Source organism: Varanus komodoensis, unplaced genomic scaffold, assembly GCF_004798865.1.
Source record: "Varanus komodoensis strain SLA01 unplaced genomic scaffold, ASM479886v1 scaffold8, whole genome shotgun sequence".
Lineage (NCBI taxonomy): Eukaryota > Metazoa > Chordata > Lepidosauria > Squamata > Varanidae > Varanus > Varanus komodoensis.
In genome coordinates this window covers 34548658-34565577 of record NW_025336481.1, presented here as the reverse complement: position 1 = coordinate 34565577, position 16920 = coordinate 34548658, and the positions used below count along the sequence as shown (strand labels likewise).

General features: G+C 39.3%; 1 protein-coding gene across 2 annotated transcripts; it reads left to right on the top strand.

Annotated features, from left to right (window-relative positions):
- Positions 1–159: 159 nt before the first annotated feature.
- VPS37A (VPS37A subunit of ESCRT-I) lies at positions 160–16920 on the top strand. 2 transcript variants are annotated; one of them, XM_044454777.1, is made up of 12 exons: positions 160–526; positions 1919–1993; positions 4326–4440; positions 5433–5533; positions 6145–6358; positions 6877–6947; positions 8367–8494; positions 8584–8642; positions 8724–8792; positions 9101–9244; positions 14530–14610; positions 15179–16920. In XM_044454777.1, the coding sequence occupies exons 1-11, from the start codon at positions 366–368 to the stop codon at positions 14608–14610; spliced, it is 1218 nt and encodes a 405-aa protein (XP_044310712.1). In that variant the 5' UTR covers positions 160–365; the 3' UTR covers positions 15179–16920. The 2 variants fall into 2 exon arrangements, with proteins under 2 accessions (XP_044310712.1, XP_044310713.1); XM_044454778.1 differs by lacking the exon at positions 160–526 and having other exon boundaries at positions 604–1993; positions 4342–4440.

Here is a 16920-nt window from a genome sequence, read left to right as displayed (position 1 = left end):
CCTCCTCCTCCTCTTCTCCGGATTGGAGAACCGGCTCTCAGCCAATCAGACCCTGGGATTACTCCTACAGGCACTTCCCACCAATAGAAGAAGGCGACCAGTGATGATGCAGCGGTGGTGGTAGTGGGCGCACGCGCAGCTCTTTCGAGGTTAGGCATCGAAAGCGGCCTCTCTCTTCTCTTCGGAGTCTCACCTTCCTGCGCGAGCGGAAGCAGGGTTGACTGAGGGGAGCTGAAGAGGCGAAGGGCGCGAGAGCAGCGGTGGCGGAGGAGGCAGGGAAGGCTCGGTCGCTTCCGCGCGCAGCCTCCGCCTCCTCCTCCCCCTCCTCCTCCCGTTCGTGAAGCGAGGAGGCAGGGCGAGAAAGGATGAACTGGCTGTTCCCGCTCTCCAAAGGGAGCAGTAGCGGCGGCGGCGCCGCCTCGGCGTCGTCCGCCTCAGCCGGCGGAGCTGCGCTGCCTGCGACCCTTACCAGCCTCCAGCAGCAGAGGCAGCGCCAGATCGAGTCCCTGCGCAGCGCCCATGCCGCGTGAGTGACGCGCGTCCCGGGGGTGGGGGAGACCGCGGGGGGGAGCTCGGGTGACAAGCGTCTTTCCCACTCACCAAGCGCCGGTCTCGAGATCCCGCAGGGGTGGCGGTGGGGTCGGGAGCCCCATGAGGTCGCTGACGCTGCTCCCCGCTTGTTCAGGTCTACAGGAAAATGCTGTTTACAACAGTCGAAATCCAGATGGCTTTGAATTGCTGCCAACAATAAGTGGTGAATTATGAGTTGTAAAACCGCCCAGAAAGCTGCTGCTATTGGATTTTATAGAACTGTAATAAATAAAAAGTAATAATTCGAGCTCCTGTTTATTTGATTAACAAATTAATTTTATACCGCCCAACAGCCGAAGCTCTTTGGGTGTTTCATTTGCCCTTCTAGTTGAAACCTGTTATTAAAGAAGAATGGAACGAAAGTAATATCTGAGTTGAACTGTTTGGTAATACTAAGAGGGTGGTGTCTGTGCATGGAAGTTGATAAAGTGAAATCTAGAGAAATAGAAGTGAAAGTATGTAGAAGCCCAGATAGGCGTGGTGGTTATGGGCACTTCACGTAAGGAAGACAGCACTTGCCATAATACAGAAACCAAAAATTGTTACCACTGCAAGTATAAGAGCTAAAACTGTCTAGACAAATTCTGTCTCTAGCTAAATAATTTACTGGCAGTCCACATTAGAGGATGGGAGATTTTTAATGCTGGCTCATATCAAAAATATCAATTGAAGCCAAGATCACCAAAGACTGTCATACTTTGGTCATGTCATGAGAGCTGACTCACTCAAAAGGTCAGTCATGCTGGGCATGATCAGTGGACAAAGGAGAAGGGGCTGTCCCAGCACCACTGGCTGGACACCATAAAGAAAGACACTAGGATGGACATGGCAGTCTTGAAGGAAGCAGTGAGGGACAGAGAGGCATGCAGAGCAATGGTACAATGGTGGCCAAGGGTCAGACACAGCTGAATGGTTGACAACAACAACTTTCACTTCTGAACACTCATTTCTATCTCAGCATATTCCTGTGAAGAAAACTAATTGCTATCCTGGCGTTTAAAATGTCCCTGTCAGTTTGTTTTTGTGGGATGGGGGGCACTACATATTTACCAGCTTTAGGTATCAAATTATCTTCAGAAGCCACTCCATAAGGCTTGAAAGTTAACCATAGCTTGTACTGCAAGTCAGTGTGACAAAACTAGAAGTAGTACATGGATCTGGAGAAAGCTAAGCATTTTTGATGAATAGATTTGGGTAAGAGAGTTAAGTTTAACCCTCCCTTTGAAATCATTGAAATGTTAAAATGCTTGATCATGTTATTTCAATCAGTGGATTTTGGTGAGCCAGCAACTATTGATATATATGTATTTGCATTTCTCTTTAACAGTATAGCTGAAATACAAAAAGATGTGGAATATCGATTGCCGTTCACTGTAAACAACTTGACAATTAATATTAACATGTAAGTAGGATGTGATTTAATTATAAGCCAGTAGCAATACTTAGCTGTACTTTATGGGTTGGGTCCAGATTTAACTACATTGGTGAAAGCAGACTTACTTCTCCCCTAAGTCGCTCCTTTTCCTAGTCCCTGCATGGCATGTAGAGTAGCCATGCTTTTTTTCAGCTGTTCTTGTCTGTAGCCGGCAAAATAGCTCATTTTGCACAGAAAAACCACCCAAAACAACGCAGTTCACAACTCAAGAATAAGCCATGAGCTTGCTCTGTGGGTTGTTCATTGTTGACAACCCATAGTTGACCTGTAGCTTCAGGTTTGCATGTAAAAACAACCTAGGGTTCAACAACCCATACCCTGGGCTGTCATTACATACAAGCAAGATTCACGCTCATCCAAGTAACTTGTAGGGAGTGGTTGAAACCATTTTCCCCTGTCTGTTTTAACAGAAGTTCACTGGTTGTATCTTTTATTTTTTTAATTAAACATTACCGATTAACATAATTAAACAATACTTTAGTATCAGTGCTACCGCCACCAGGACCAACAACTCCAGTTACTTAATGTAAGATTATTTATTCATTCAGGTTGCCCACTTCCCTTCCAGAACTGCATTGACTCTTGTGGTGGTTCATACCCCTTTCCTTTTATTAAAACATATTCAGTAAAAGGTCTGCAAATTTCAAATTTGTTTTCACTCATCAAACCCTTTTTCCATTTAATATCACATGTTATCATTAATAGCTATATTCCAGACTTCTTTATACCAGTCAACTATGATATTTGCCTTTTATTTTCCAATTCCTTACTATTATTAATTTTACTGCTGTTAATAAATTTATCATCTTTAGTATTTTGCCCCATTTGTTCTGTAAATAATGACAGTAATGCTAATCTAGGATCAACTTCAATATTTAAATTCAATATTTCACCAATTTCTTTAAATGTACTTTCCCAAAACTCATTTATATATTTATACTTCCACCACATATGGAAATAGGTACCCACTTCTTGATTGCATCTCCAACAAACATTGGAATATGCATTATTCGTGTAATTCAATTTAACTGGAGTTAAGTACCATTTCCAAATCAGTTAATACAAATTCTCTTTAATTGTTAATAACATAAATTTTGCAATTCTCTTGTCCCAGGTGTTATTCCATTCTTCAGCCCTAATATTTCTTTTTAAATCTTATTTCCCAAGACTCTGAGAGGATCATAACAATCCTCCTGTTCTAGTAATATGTTGTAAATTTTACTTCTCATTCCTCTAATCCACATATTATCTTGATTTTCTTTCTGTAAAATTATATCTTCAGATTTGTATATTCCCTGCATTTACTATTTTTCTTGAACCAATATTGGAACCATTGTTTAGTCCAGTAATCTAATTGAAGTATATTATACCAATTTACCCTGTCCCAGTGTTGCTCGTATCACTGTATGCACTGGTTGCATCTTAGTGGCAACATTGTCAATATTACATTTACTGACATTCAAACAAATGATCATGATTAAATTTTGCAAGCTTCTGTTCGGGAACTTTTCCTGACTAACTTTTTTTGAGAACATCCATTCACAGAAGTAAATACTTCTATGGCTGTTCCTCTGCCAGCAATGTAAGTGTGTCAGTAATCAGTCTTCTAAGAGATTTGAATTAAAAGCTACCTGGTGACCTGCTTTCAAAAGCTTGATTCAGATAATGACATAAAGCATGGTTTATGTCAATCTTTCCTGACCAAAAGAAGGGAGGTTTAGCTGATCACAAATGAGCCATGGCAAGCTTTTGAATTCTTAGGATTCCTTTCTTCTCCTTCATGAATGAGAAGAGGGGTGTGAGATGGGCCACTTTAGAACTAAGTGCAGTTTTTTGACAGCAGCAGTGTTTACTAACCTGCATCAGATCGTGCTTTCAGATCCTGGGTTGCTGAGTTTTGTTAAATAACATTTCCCAAACTTGTACATAACTCTGTCTTTCTCCATGTATATGTGGGAAAGAAGAATTCCAGGCTTGCTTTATTTTGTTTGTGATCATTCTAACCTGGCAGAAAGAGTGCCTTTTAAATTGTTAGCTGATTTGCTAGCAGAGGGATTAGGGGTAAGTGTAGGTTGAGTCTGTCCCATGGACTGTGCAGTGTCTGTACTGAAACCATTTGAATATGAATGGATATACAAAGTTTTGTGACAAAATACAGGAAGGAAAGTTCACCTCCTTTGCCAACTGTTCACATTTTCTAAGAAGGCAATTTTTATGCTTTGAAAAGAATTGTGGAAGCTAAAAAATACTTGATTTACATGAAAGTGATGGTGGTAATCAAGTATCTTGGTGTTTACAGCTTGCTTCCTCTTCAGTTTCCTCAGGAAAAGCCAGTCATCAGTGTTTTCCCTCCAATAGGACATCATTTAATGGACAAACATGGAGTGTATGTGACCTGCCCATTAATAAGCAATGTATGTATCATTTTCTCTCAGGTTGCATAGGTAACAATTATATTGCGTAGCAGCAATGATACTATTTTGTAAATTACTAAAGTTTCAGAGGTTACTGAACTATTGAAATATATGTTCTGTTTCGAAAAAGTTTTTTCTTATTTTATTTGAACTGGAAGCTTTAGCATTTCTGAGTAGTTTTCAAGAGTTAATTTCTTCAGTCTAGTGCCTTCCCGGTGTTTAGATTGCAGTTCTCATCAACCTTAGGCAGCATAGCCAATAATGGTGAATGATGGGAATTGTCATTATCTGCAGGGTACCATGTTAGGGAATGTGGATTTAGGGTTGTTTAAAAAATTAAGAAATTTGTATAACTATATTCTTCAGAGTTCATGATGTTTTATGGCCATAATAGGAAATGGAGATGAACACTGCCCCCAAGAGTCAGACATAACTGGACTTTAATGTCAATGGAAACCTTCACCTTTTTAATAATCTTGCAAATCCTAGATTATATTAGATTATGGGCATAACTCAGCCATTGTGTGGGTTGTTTTGGTGTTTTGCATGCAAGATATAGAGGCCTTCATATGTCCAAATAACCATTGGGGCCCAAATCTATATGCCATTGGCCTTGGAATTTCTCAGAGCAGATATAAGCAACATTGTGCTCCTGAGCATCATTGGTACCACCACAGTGCCCAACTTCTCCCATTTAAAAAATAATAATACATTTTCTTACTGTCAGAATCGCAGCAAAGTGAGGGCTTCCAGCAGCTGCCATTGATAGTTCACATGAATGCCTCTAGGCTTCATAGTGACTAGCCACACCTATCATGACAGCTAATGTAGGGTAGTTTCTTAAACTGGCAAATATGACCACTGCCCAAAACATTTGCCTTCCTCTGACCTAGAAGCAGCCTCACAAACGGCTTAACTACAGAATGGTCTCTTGTATAACATATAATGTGTTAGACATGCTTAACTGAACACAATTTTTAATCCTCTAATAGTTCACGATGCACTCAGACCTTGGAAAAATTGTTCAAAGTATACTGGATGAATTTTGGAAGACTCCTCCAATTTTGGCTCCTAGCTCAACAGCATATCCATAGTAAGTAAGCACAAAGGAATAGGGGCAAATAATTCTAAAGAAATGCATAAATACTTTTAATTCTAGATACACAGTTTTTAAAGTTTTCTGCCTTGAGAAGTTTCTGCATTTAAAGGCTGCCTCAAAATAATTTAAAATGCATTAATAAATCCATATATTGGAATTGACAAACTATGTTCCTGTTTTGGTGAAATTTCATAGCCTCCCTCTTTTTTTGTCTCCCATATTGAGATACTGTTCTTTACTTCCTGTTTGTAATGGGAAGGATCTGACTGTGTCAGGCCACTAGGCAGTATCTACTTAATGCTAGCAGAAAGCAACACTTGTATAATATCGCTGGTGCTTGCTAGCACAATAGATCTCCTATATGTCATGAACATCTGTTCTTCAGAGAAACCAAGTGAAAAATTTCCACTTGACATGCACAAGTCATGTTGCACTGGCATTGCTAGTAGATATCTTGATACTGACAATCAGGTTCATTGTGAGGCATGTTTCGGATTATTACAAATGTGCTTTATGAGAACCTGTTCAGTAATGCCTTCTGTATACATTGGCAAATATTTTCTTTGGGAAATGTGGCTGATGGTAATTTCCTCCCCTTTTCTTAGCCTTTACAGCAAACCAGCTGGAATTCCTTCCTATGGACAGAACTTTACATTTCTTTCTCCATATCTGCCACAAGAAACAAATAGATCGGTAGCAACTGTGCCACTTGCAGAATCCCTTTCTTCAGGTTATATTACAGACCGTCCTGCTGCTCCTTCCTTTGGCATGATAACAGAACTGCCATTACCTGTTCCAACAGCAGAAACACTGCCACAGGTATGCATATCTGTACTGAGCTTTATGGTCATACATCTCATTACATCAGATAATCTGGGGAAACCTGGAATAATGACAGGAATGCAAATTAAAGCATTTTGTAAAGATAACAAAATAGCTTAAAGAAATATTTTATACTTTTCTGCAAGTGCTGAAGTTATGTCATTTTATAATGAGTGGATGGCCCCTTCCCACTGATAGGCATTGCTGTTTCGTCTCACTAGTGGCAACATGGAAGCAGTAATGCCGTGGAGTGTGGGCATTCCCCTCTTCTGCACTGTTGCTGGAGAGTCATTTTTTCTGTTTAACTCGGAATGTGGTTCTGCATCTAGTTACCTAGGAGTAAGTTGCACTGATGTCGTTGAGTACACAGATACAGGATTGCTTTGTTTGTTTGTTTGTTTGTTTGTATTATCAGACAGGAATACAGTTTTGTTGCTTTTACAGATCTGATAGTCATGATTTCTATTAGAAAAGAAGTAATACTCATTGCCTCACTATTTCTTTAAAATTTTCAGGGGAGTCAAAATGGATTCAGTTACAAAATGCCTGAAATTCCTGATGCATTTTCAGAACTATCAGAACTTAGGTAAAAATGTTAAAAATACTTGTATCATGTAGAGATGTATTCTTAAACCATGAACAAGCTTTTTCCATAGCTGGATTTTTGTTTATTTGTTTAGAACAATGGTCCTCAAACTTTTTCAATAGGGGGCCAGTTGAAAGGCTGCGGTGACCCTCCCGGGCCAGTGGGTGGGGGTGCCTGGGGGCGCAGGCTGGTGAGGTGCCGTTGGGCGCATGTGGCGGTGGCTTGCTTGCTCGGAGATCTCCCAACGAGTCTGAAACAACCTCTGAGCGAGCAAGCCACCACCTCCCCACCCACACAAGGCAGCGGCGAGCACATGCATGCGGAATGCAGGCGGCAGCAGCGGCTTGCTTGCTCAAAGACCATCTCCGAGTGAGCAAGCCACCGCCTCCCCACCGACACAGCAAGCAGGCGCACAGGCAGCAAACGGCTGCACAGTCCGGATGGATGGCCATGGCGGGCCGGATCCGTCCCATGGACCATAGTTTGAGGACCCATGGTTTAGAACATTTGCATACTGCCTACTATGCAGTTCACTGGGTGACTTCCAATTAATAAATATAAAAAGTACATTCAAAATACAATATAAAATAACATTAAAGTCAGTGTAAATACAACAAACAAAATTTCCAGCAACTTCAAAGTGAAAACATAGACTTTATAATCTGAGAGGCCCTAAAATGTGCATCAGTGAGATTGTGTTTGGAGAAATTGATAAGAGAAATTCTTCTCTTGTGTTCTTAGAAAACATCAGGCTTAATAATTTTACTTGCAAAATGTTAGCATATGAAAATGAACCACCAGTGGCCGTAACTGTTATAATGAGAATTGTAATTCAACATAATTTAGAGGGGTCAGTCTTTTCCAGCTAGAGAACTTTTTTGCCTGAGGACAGGATATCTAGATGGTAGCTGGGACTATAAGTGAATTGAAGACTTTTCTGCAGATTGGCATAGATAGAATTTTGCAATGATTTCTAATAGTGCAAACGGTTACCTCAAAATCTGAAACAAATTCTAGCAGAAAATAAATATTCCCAGTGTCCTAGGCCTGCATGTTAAGGTTAAAAAGACAATATTTTTGTTCACTACAGTATATGGTACTATAGTTCTGTACTGTTCCTTCATTGTTTTGTGTGATTCTACAAAGAACAATTCTGGTTTTGCCTGAATGTAGCATCATGTCATGGGTTATTCCAAAAGCATTTGGCATTCACCAGAAATGTAGCAGTGATTGAACTTAAGCTTCTGAAATGACATTGCATTATAAAGTAACTGTGTGTGCAAGGTTTTGTAAAGAAGAATTAGCATTGAATACAGTGGATAAGCAGAGTATCCAGAAAGTTTGTCAAAATTAATGCCTAAAATAAAAATGTGTAGCTGATCTTACACAGGATTCTGTTTTGTTCCTTTTGAAATTCAGCATATCACAGTTGACAGACATGAATGAACAAGAAGACATACTGCTGGAACAGTTTGTTACTCTGCCCCAATTGAAGCAAGTCGTTACTGATAAGGATGACTTAGTGAAAAGTATCGAGGCACTAGCAAGTAAGACTTTAACATATTTGTTGGTGGAATAATGGTGTAGGAGTAAGCAGTGTAACCTTCTAAAATTGAACAGCGGGTTTACTTTGCAGAAAAAAATCTATTACTTGAACCGACCTTGGAGACAAAAAGACAAGCAGTGTTCGATAAAGTAAGTGAGTGAGGGGGAGTCATTTTCTGGGGCTTGGGAGAAGATACTTGAGCTTGCTTGCTAAACCTTTTTCCCTCCTAGTATGAACAGCTTACCCAGCTGAAGGCAGCATTTGAAAAGAAGATGCAAAGGCAGCATGAACTTAGTGAGGTAAGAGTACATAGAAAAAGAATCCATCTCAAGGCTCTGCGATTTTGTTCCTACATTCTGCTGTAAATAATAAATCTATTCCTATTTAATGCATCTAAATAAGGTTTAAATAAAGCAATATTACAGTAGTTAATATTTGTCCTGTATCCTGTTATTTAAAACAAATTCTAGGGTGGCTTTTCAATATTAAACTAGAATGCAGTCAGTCAATGAGGGAGAGAAAGTTTCCTCAGTGTTTTTTCTTTCTTGCAATGAGAATAGTATTGTCACTAAGCTTTTCTCAGTTACATGGTACTTTGTTTTTGTAGAGCTGTAGTGCAAGTGCTCTCCAGGCAAGATTAAAAGTAGCTGCTCATGAAGCTGAAGAAGAGTCTGACACCATTGCAGAAGATTTTCTGGAAGGGAAAACTGAAATAGACGACTTCCTTAGTAGCTTCATGGAGAAGAGAACAGTATGTAAAATTCTTGATGTTTTAAACATCTTTAGCTTTACAGTGAGCATATGTAAAGCTGTAAAACTGAGGGAATTTTTGAAGCCTTGGAAAAAACGTAATTTTTAGGAGGCAGTGATGAAAGAAAAATATAAAGCAGTATTTAACATCTCCATGCTCTTTACAAATCTGAAGTTACTTTGTTACTTTAGGAACATAAAATATATTAGGTGTAACTTGGCTCACTCATAAGATTATCAGTTCAATCAAAATCTTTTAAGGAATTCAGGAAATAATGCTTTAAACATCTGAATTATTCTTGAATCCAGAAGCGGGAAGAGCTAGAGGCAAAGGAACACTGGGGCATTGCATCTGTTCAACTTTGTGAGGAATTTCTTAGGGTGGCATTTAGGCTAATCTGGTCTGGAATTAAAACTATTAATGGCTTGTTTACCTGGATGCTTATCTGTTAGGAATAGTGACAAAGTATTAAATATGCAAGCAATGTCAATCTGTTATTTGGAGAGGTGACATTTTACTCCCTTTTGTAAATTCCCCTTATGAGCATCTTAATTCCTAATTTCTGAAATTTCTGCAGTGGTGGTATCTGTCCCATTCTTGATGTCTCAAATGAACCAGGCTACCAGTTTTTTTTAGGTGGTTGTCACATGGTGTTAAATTGTCTTCTGCTTATGATGACCCGATGTGAATGCTTTACAAAATACCCTGCCCTTGACAGCCCTGTTCAGCTCTTGTAAACTCAGGTCCATGGCTTCCTTTGTAGAATCAATCCTTCTCTTATTTAGTCCACCCCATCTTCTGGCTTCAACTTTTCCTCGCATTATTTCTTCTTCAGTGATCATTTATTTTGGTGGCAGCAGAGGTTTTGTGCAATATCCAACAGGGCCACTGCACTTACACAGTTGAGGTCAGTTATGTAAACACCACGTCAAGTGCTACACTAATAGCATAAGATGGCTCAGTGAGTAACCAAAACCCATTGTGCTAATTTAAGCTATTAGCATTGCACAAGAGGTTGATGATGGTGGCACTATGTATCCAAGAACAGTGCCCTTGTTGGATACAGTTTTTTATAGTTGAGGCTGCTTTCTATAACAGTGAGGTCTAATTGAGAAGTTTGCTAAGAACAAAGGCTGTGAGTTTATAGACCCAAGCTTCAATGTGTTTTGGTTTAAAATGAAATATAGATAACTATGTGGTAACTAGCAGTGGCAGGATAAGCTACAGTTTTTTCCCTGATGTGTGATTTGGAGCTATATTCATTGGCTGCTACATTATCTAACAAAACATGAGAAGTAACACAAGAAAGAACAAAACCTAATGATCAAAGATGCACATTGTTTTACCTGTTATGATAGGGAAGCTGAAATGAAATGAAGCATTCATAAATGTCTACAACTAAAACATACATTATGTCACTAATCTTAATAAGGAGTGGAAGAAGTAACTATGATGGAAATCTTAGAAATAATTAAGAAAACACTTTTCTCCCATGGTTTTAAAATATGCTAAAATTTTACATCTCTAGTGTTACATACAATGCATAGTTTTAAGAAATCGTTTTGTGCAAGTTAAGCCGGGGTAGTAATATATAAACACCTTGTTCGTGAAAAGTATATTCATTTTGAAAAATATTTCAGAATCCAAAATTTTTCAAATGCATGTGTGGGAAGGAAGAAGATACTTGGGAAAAAACAGAGACTGTTTTCCCCTGAATTTTTCCAGTTTTTCTGTACACTCACTTCTTTAAAATTGAAACCAGCTGAGAATTGCTTAAAGGATAGCATTAAGTTCTCTTATGGTGTTTTGAAAATAGGTACATAATTGTTTATCATATAGTTGAAATGTGTCTTGGTTCTCAGGAAGAGTAATTCTTGTGAAGTTTTCCTGCCACCCAGCACCTTGGGTGGCAGGAAACTTGGTATCCCAAGTATGCACTACATCAAATTACTACTTCATGAAAAATTAGTGTATACCAACCAGAGAAAAATAGCAATCTCAGAATCTTCCTGACTCCCTCAGTGCTTCAATGGATAATTACATTGCACTGATGGTATAACACAACTCTGTGTTTCATATTGGTAAATACACTCATCATTTTAGATATTGTCCTGGTTCATACCTAAGAGCAATTTCTGGGTTGAGCGTTTTGTACAAGCCTTTCCCAGTTTGATTTAAAAGCACATTTTTGTGATGTGTGAACATAGAAACTGGGTTGATTATGGGCTACTAGAACCTACGGTCATCACATGAATCTGATGGTGAGAGGTCCAGAATAGAAGAAAGGTAGTATTTCTTCAAACAGTGCATGCTTACATCATGGAATTTATTTCCACAAGATGGGGTGATGGCTACCAATTTAGATAGCTTTAAAAGGGAGTTGGATGAATTCATAGAGGTTGTCAATTGGTACTAGTGCTGATGGCAATATGGTGCCTCCAGTATCAAGATGGTCTGCCTGTTTACACCATTTCCTGTTGCAGTCATGACCTGCTTCTGGTTTTCTCATGGGCAGCTGTTTGGCTATTGTGTGATCAGAGAGCAGGACTAGATAGAATCTTGGTTTGATTCAGAATTGGTCTTCCGTTCTTGACCCAGAGCTGCTACAATGACAAACAATGAGTAATTATTATATTGAGCTAGGGTTGTTTAGTTTCAGGGTTTGCATATTATGAACCAGCCCAGAAGTGGAATATTCATTAGTTGTTCATTGACATTGGAAAAGTTCTCTCTGTGCAGCATCATTCCCCAGGAATTCCTGGTTTGAAATAGGGTCTCGTCTCTTTTTCTTTTCTTTTTTTTTTTTTTTTTGCACAACTGAACATGTGCGCAAGTATTATCTCATGCACTTGTGTGTGCACACACAGAGCCAGATGTGCAGAACTGTGGAACTATGCAACATTAAGTGAAATAGGCTTGCCTGTGCAATGTCCTAGGAAATATTTGCTTTCAAAGTTCATCAGATACCAACCATGGACAGTGGCCAAGAGAACTTGACAGTTGTCAAAGGAAAGCAAAGCCATGAGGAATCTTTTACCATGAAAGGAGGTGGCATATTTTTCCCCATTTGCAGCGAGATGCTCAGGAAACTTATTTTGGTAGCTAGCAAAGGCTTTTCTGTATAAAACTCAATGGCTAATTTCTGCACTTGCTTTTTGACAGGAAAACTTGGAGAGAGATGGCTATGCTCTGCAGACGGGGGAGCCCTAGTTTTTATGAAAGGGTTCATAATCAGAGCAGGAAAAGGAGACTAGATGGCTTTAGTCCCCAAGTCCCCTGCAATACACCCTGGGGAAATGAGAGGGAAGGAGCAGGAAGAATACACAGTGAGGCGTGCAAGTGTCAAGTGCACCCTGGGTAGTTTTACAAGCGGCCCATATGACATGGCTTATTTGCAGGGTATATGAACCATTATGTAAGCCGTCCTGAGGCCTTCGCAACAGGTCAGCATATAAATATTCTAGATGGTGATGATGAAGAATGTGTTTTGTGAACTTGGTCATTGGGCAGGCTCACTTGCCGTGCCAGCCCATTGTGCTTTGCCACAGTGGGTTGGTTGGTTCTGCAAAGTGCCTGCAATGAGTAGAACAGACAATATAACAATATTTTAACAATATAATTTTAATCCCTCTCCTCCAGGGGACACTGCAAGAGGAACAAGTGCTCTGTATCTCCCTGTTTTTGTTGCCAAACCAATTTCAGATCGCAGCAGCTTTTTCACACTTAAATAAATAAAAATATTTATTTATTTATCATTTAAAACATTTCTATGCCGCACCCATTGCAACAAAACCTCGGGGCGGCTCCCAGTAAAATTCTGGAGACTGGGAAAGCTGACTTGGCAGCCTGCTTTCTCAAGCACTGTTTGGGCAGCCACAAGTTGCCCCTTCAAAGTGACTGCAGCACTTTGAAGGGATTCTCCATGACTGCCCAGTATATTTTTAATTTAATTTGTGCCCACAAAAAAGTGCAAAAAAGTTATACTTTTACCAATCTTTATTTCTGCTAGAAGAACTGTGCTCATTTATAGAAATGCTAATGGGATGATTCTAAGCATCGGCTGGGGCATGCTCCCAAGGAGCATCCATCTTGGACATTGCACAGCAGTAGAGTAGCCTGAAAACCTCCCACCCCTCCACCCCATGGCAAACTGTCAAGAATCGTCTAAGCCATGAGGGATCTTTGGCTGACCAGGGAGTGTTGGAGGGAATTTTCCTCCACCTTTCCTCCCTTCCTCTTTAGTCCCTATCGGAGAACTTTCTTTGCACTTGCCCCCCAACCCCCATGGAACGTTTAAAGTGACTCCCCACATGAAAACACCTTTTCTTTAAAGGAAACTGAAGCTTCACTGTCATACTCTGGGGTCCTTTAAAATGAGGGTTTTGAGTGGAATCCCCAGGATTTGTACTGGGACATACCCAGATGTATGTCCTAGTAAAAATCCAAGCAGTTCCTGAGAATAGAAAAAGATCCCCATTTATACCAAAAAATAATCTGATTTTTTCTTTTCTTTCTTTTTTTTTGTAAATGTAACAATGATGTTCATTTGCAAAATAATAGAGCTGTTAAAATGTGCTTTGTGGGAGGATTCAGTCACTTGGATTACAAAGTCTAGTTGGCTGGAAATACCTGTGAAAATACTAACATAATTCCAGTGAGGGGATTTTTATTATGCACAAATCTAGCATTACAAATGCAGTAGTTTCAAATTAATCCAGGAAAAAAGTGGATGTACTTCCTTTATAGCCTTCTGAGCCCTTTGTACAATTCAGGTATTGTTGAAAACTTAAGAGTGGCTGCCACTGAGCTCATTATAACACAGCCTTATAAGTCAACTGTGTGGGATCACTTTTCTTTTAACTGTTATTCTTAATCATTTTCCCTCTCTGTTAAGTGCGGTAAAGACAATCTGTTCAATTGGTCTGTTTTTTGGTTTTTTGGTAATTATACAAACATGTTTTCTATTTAGGGAAGGAGAAACACTATATAAAGATGTGTATCCTTTCTTTTCCCTTTCTTACTGGCTGCCAAGTCTATTTGTTAAAGGTAGTTCAAGAACACAATTTGTGGCAGTTCAAGACAGAGCCACAATTTCTCTAGATAGAGCTATTCATTGGCTTCCAGTACCATATTCTTTGGAAACACTGCAAATGTGGATTCATATAATAAAGGGCCTGCGAACTGAAATACACCATGTGTGGCAGGATGGGGAGCCTCCAGTCTGCAGGCTTAGCCCATACACTGTACAGAATAAGAGCAATTTTAACTATTATTATCTCTTTTAGATTTGCCATTGTAGAAGAGCCAAAGAGGAAAAGCTTCAACAGGCAATAGCAATGCGCAGCCAGTTTCATGCTCCATTATAGGTACGTTTTGTGCACTGGGTTCACACCAGAATTACCTTGCATGCCACACACCCAACTGGCGGTACTGGCTCACACAGCCAGTGTATGCAAATCATTTGTGTTTGCTGGGACACTGTGAGCCCACATACATATTATATACCTGCACATATCCTGAGTCGGGCATTTCATAATTCTGCAGTGAGGAAGATATACACATGCTATCAATGTATGTGCAAAATGTTGCTGTGATGAGTTTGTTAATAGACCCTTAAAAATTCTCACAATGTTTTATATAAAAGCAGTGGCTAATCTTTTACCAACCAATCTCTTTGGAACATTTAAACTGCCCTGTAGCACTTTTCAAACAATAGCAGCTTCTGCATTCGGAGCGCACAGTGCTTAGATGCCAGAATTAAAAGAAATTCTCTGCATCCTATTCCATCTTAATGAAAGCTATGATATCATCAAAAGGGAAGAGGAAGTACATCAGCTTTCTTTTCTGGATTAATTTGAAACTGCTGCATTTGTAAAGCAAGAGTGTGCACAATGAGATATTTGACTAACTGTAATTATCCTTTTGTGTTCACAGGTTTTTCCAGCTAACTAGAATTTCTAAGGCGAGTGAATGAATTCAGCAAAGCACATTTTAATAGATTTATTATTTTGCGAATGAGCATTTCGTCATGGTTGTATTTATAGAAAAACTGTATACAGAGCTCAGATGATTTTTTGGTACAAATTGGAATGTTTTTTCTATTCTCATTTTACCACCTCCCCCCAAAAAATCATCCTTCTAATGCAATTTTTGCACTAATATTTCCTGTCTTTATTGATAAACCTTATATTTAAGTTCCCGCTGCTGTCTCCACCTACTTTATAGATTAAATATCTAAACATGTAATTTTGACTAGATTTTTAAATTTTATACAACATAATTCATAACTTTTGTATTAAACACTGGCTGGTTTGGTTTGGAGGGGGTGTAGAGACGCTGGTTACTTGCCAGTAAACTGTAAAGTGTTGAAGCAGGTTGTATCAGTTAAGCCCTCTTCACAAGAAAGTATCAGAATTCCATTTCTCAAAATACATTTTTATTTATGTTGACAAATGGTAGACTACATATTGGAATCCAGTGCTGATGGCTGAAAACTTAAAAGGCAAGGAGGTTTAAGCGCTCACTGACTTATCCCCCATTGGAGAGAAGGTAGTCCATTTCCTACATCTGGGATTAGGTCTTCCTTTTAGGGCAGGTATTGGGCAACCAGATGATTTGGTCCTACAGTTCCCATCACTCCTAGCCAGCATAGCCATTGCTTAGAAATGTTGGAAGCTATAAGACAAAGCATCTAAAAAGCCACAAGTTGCCCATTCCTGTTCTGTAGGGAGAGGCTGATGTTACAGCTTTTATTTTCTCTCCAGTTCGTGATCCTGCTATTCACTACATTAGGGGTATACACAGCCCATGAAATGGAAAAATCTGTACGTACATCTAAAACAGTAAAAGGTGTTGTTTCTATCAGACTTGCTTCTTCCCAACTTCCAGTTCCACAAAGAAGGGGAACAGGTTAAGAGAGAGGAAGTACAAGAGTGTAGGCAAATGTTTCATGAATACTTGTCCGACTTTCTCACCTCTCTTGGGTTTGTGTATAAGCCCCTTTTAAAATCACAAAGGAATGAAGGAGTTTCATCTTCTTTACATAATATATACATACAAGAGAAGGCTGAGAATAGAGCTTTTCCATTATCCAGTGGGGGCTCAGTGGGGATCAGAAATCAATATGTTGAGCAAAGTTGTCCATATATTTTTCTATATTACATCGATAGACATTTTTAAAGCCTTTCTAACTCATTCTCCTTCAGGGTGGAAATACAGGCTATGACACTTCTCTAAAACTAAACAATGTTGTTGTATAAAAATATTTTAGACTGCCCTCGTGGCTTGTGAGGCTGCAGAATGATGGCATCACTTCTCCAAGAAACTCAAAATTATTCCATTGATAATATAATTGAACCCTGTTTTCCCCCATGCAACTAGACAAATCTGTAAATGTGAATTCAGCAGATAACTTCATTCCAAGTGCAATCACTTGTCATCCCCATTGCCTGCCACACTTCCGTTACTACCTTTGTTATGAACTAAACTTGCTTTTCCTGGATGGCTTTATGGGCTTTTTGAAAAGTTGAAAAGTTTTTGTGTTGATACTTGTATTTGCAAAGCAGAACTTCTGGTTCCACAAGTGGAAAAATAGCTGTAGAATTCAGCTTTACTTTGGAAACTCCTCTTCATAATACTGAGTCTTGACCTGGAAATAAAAAGTTTGGTGGAACAAA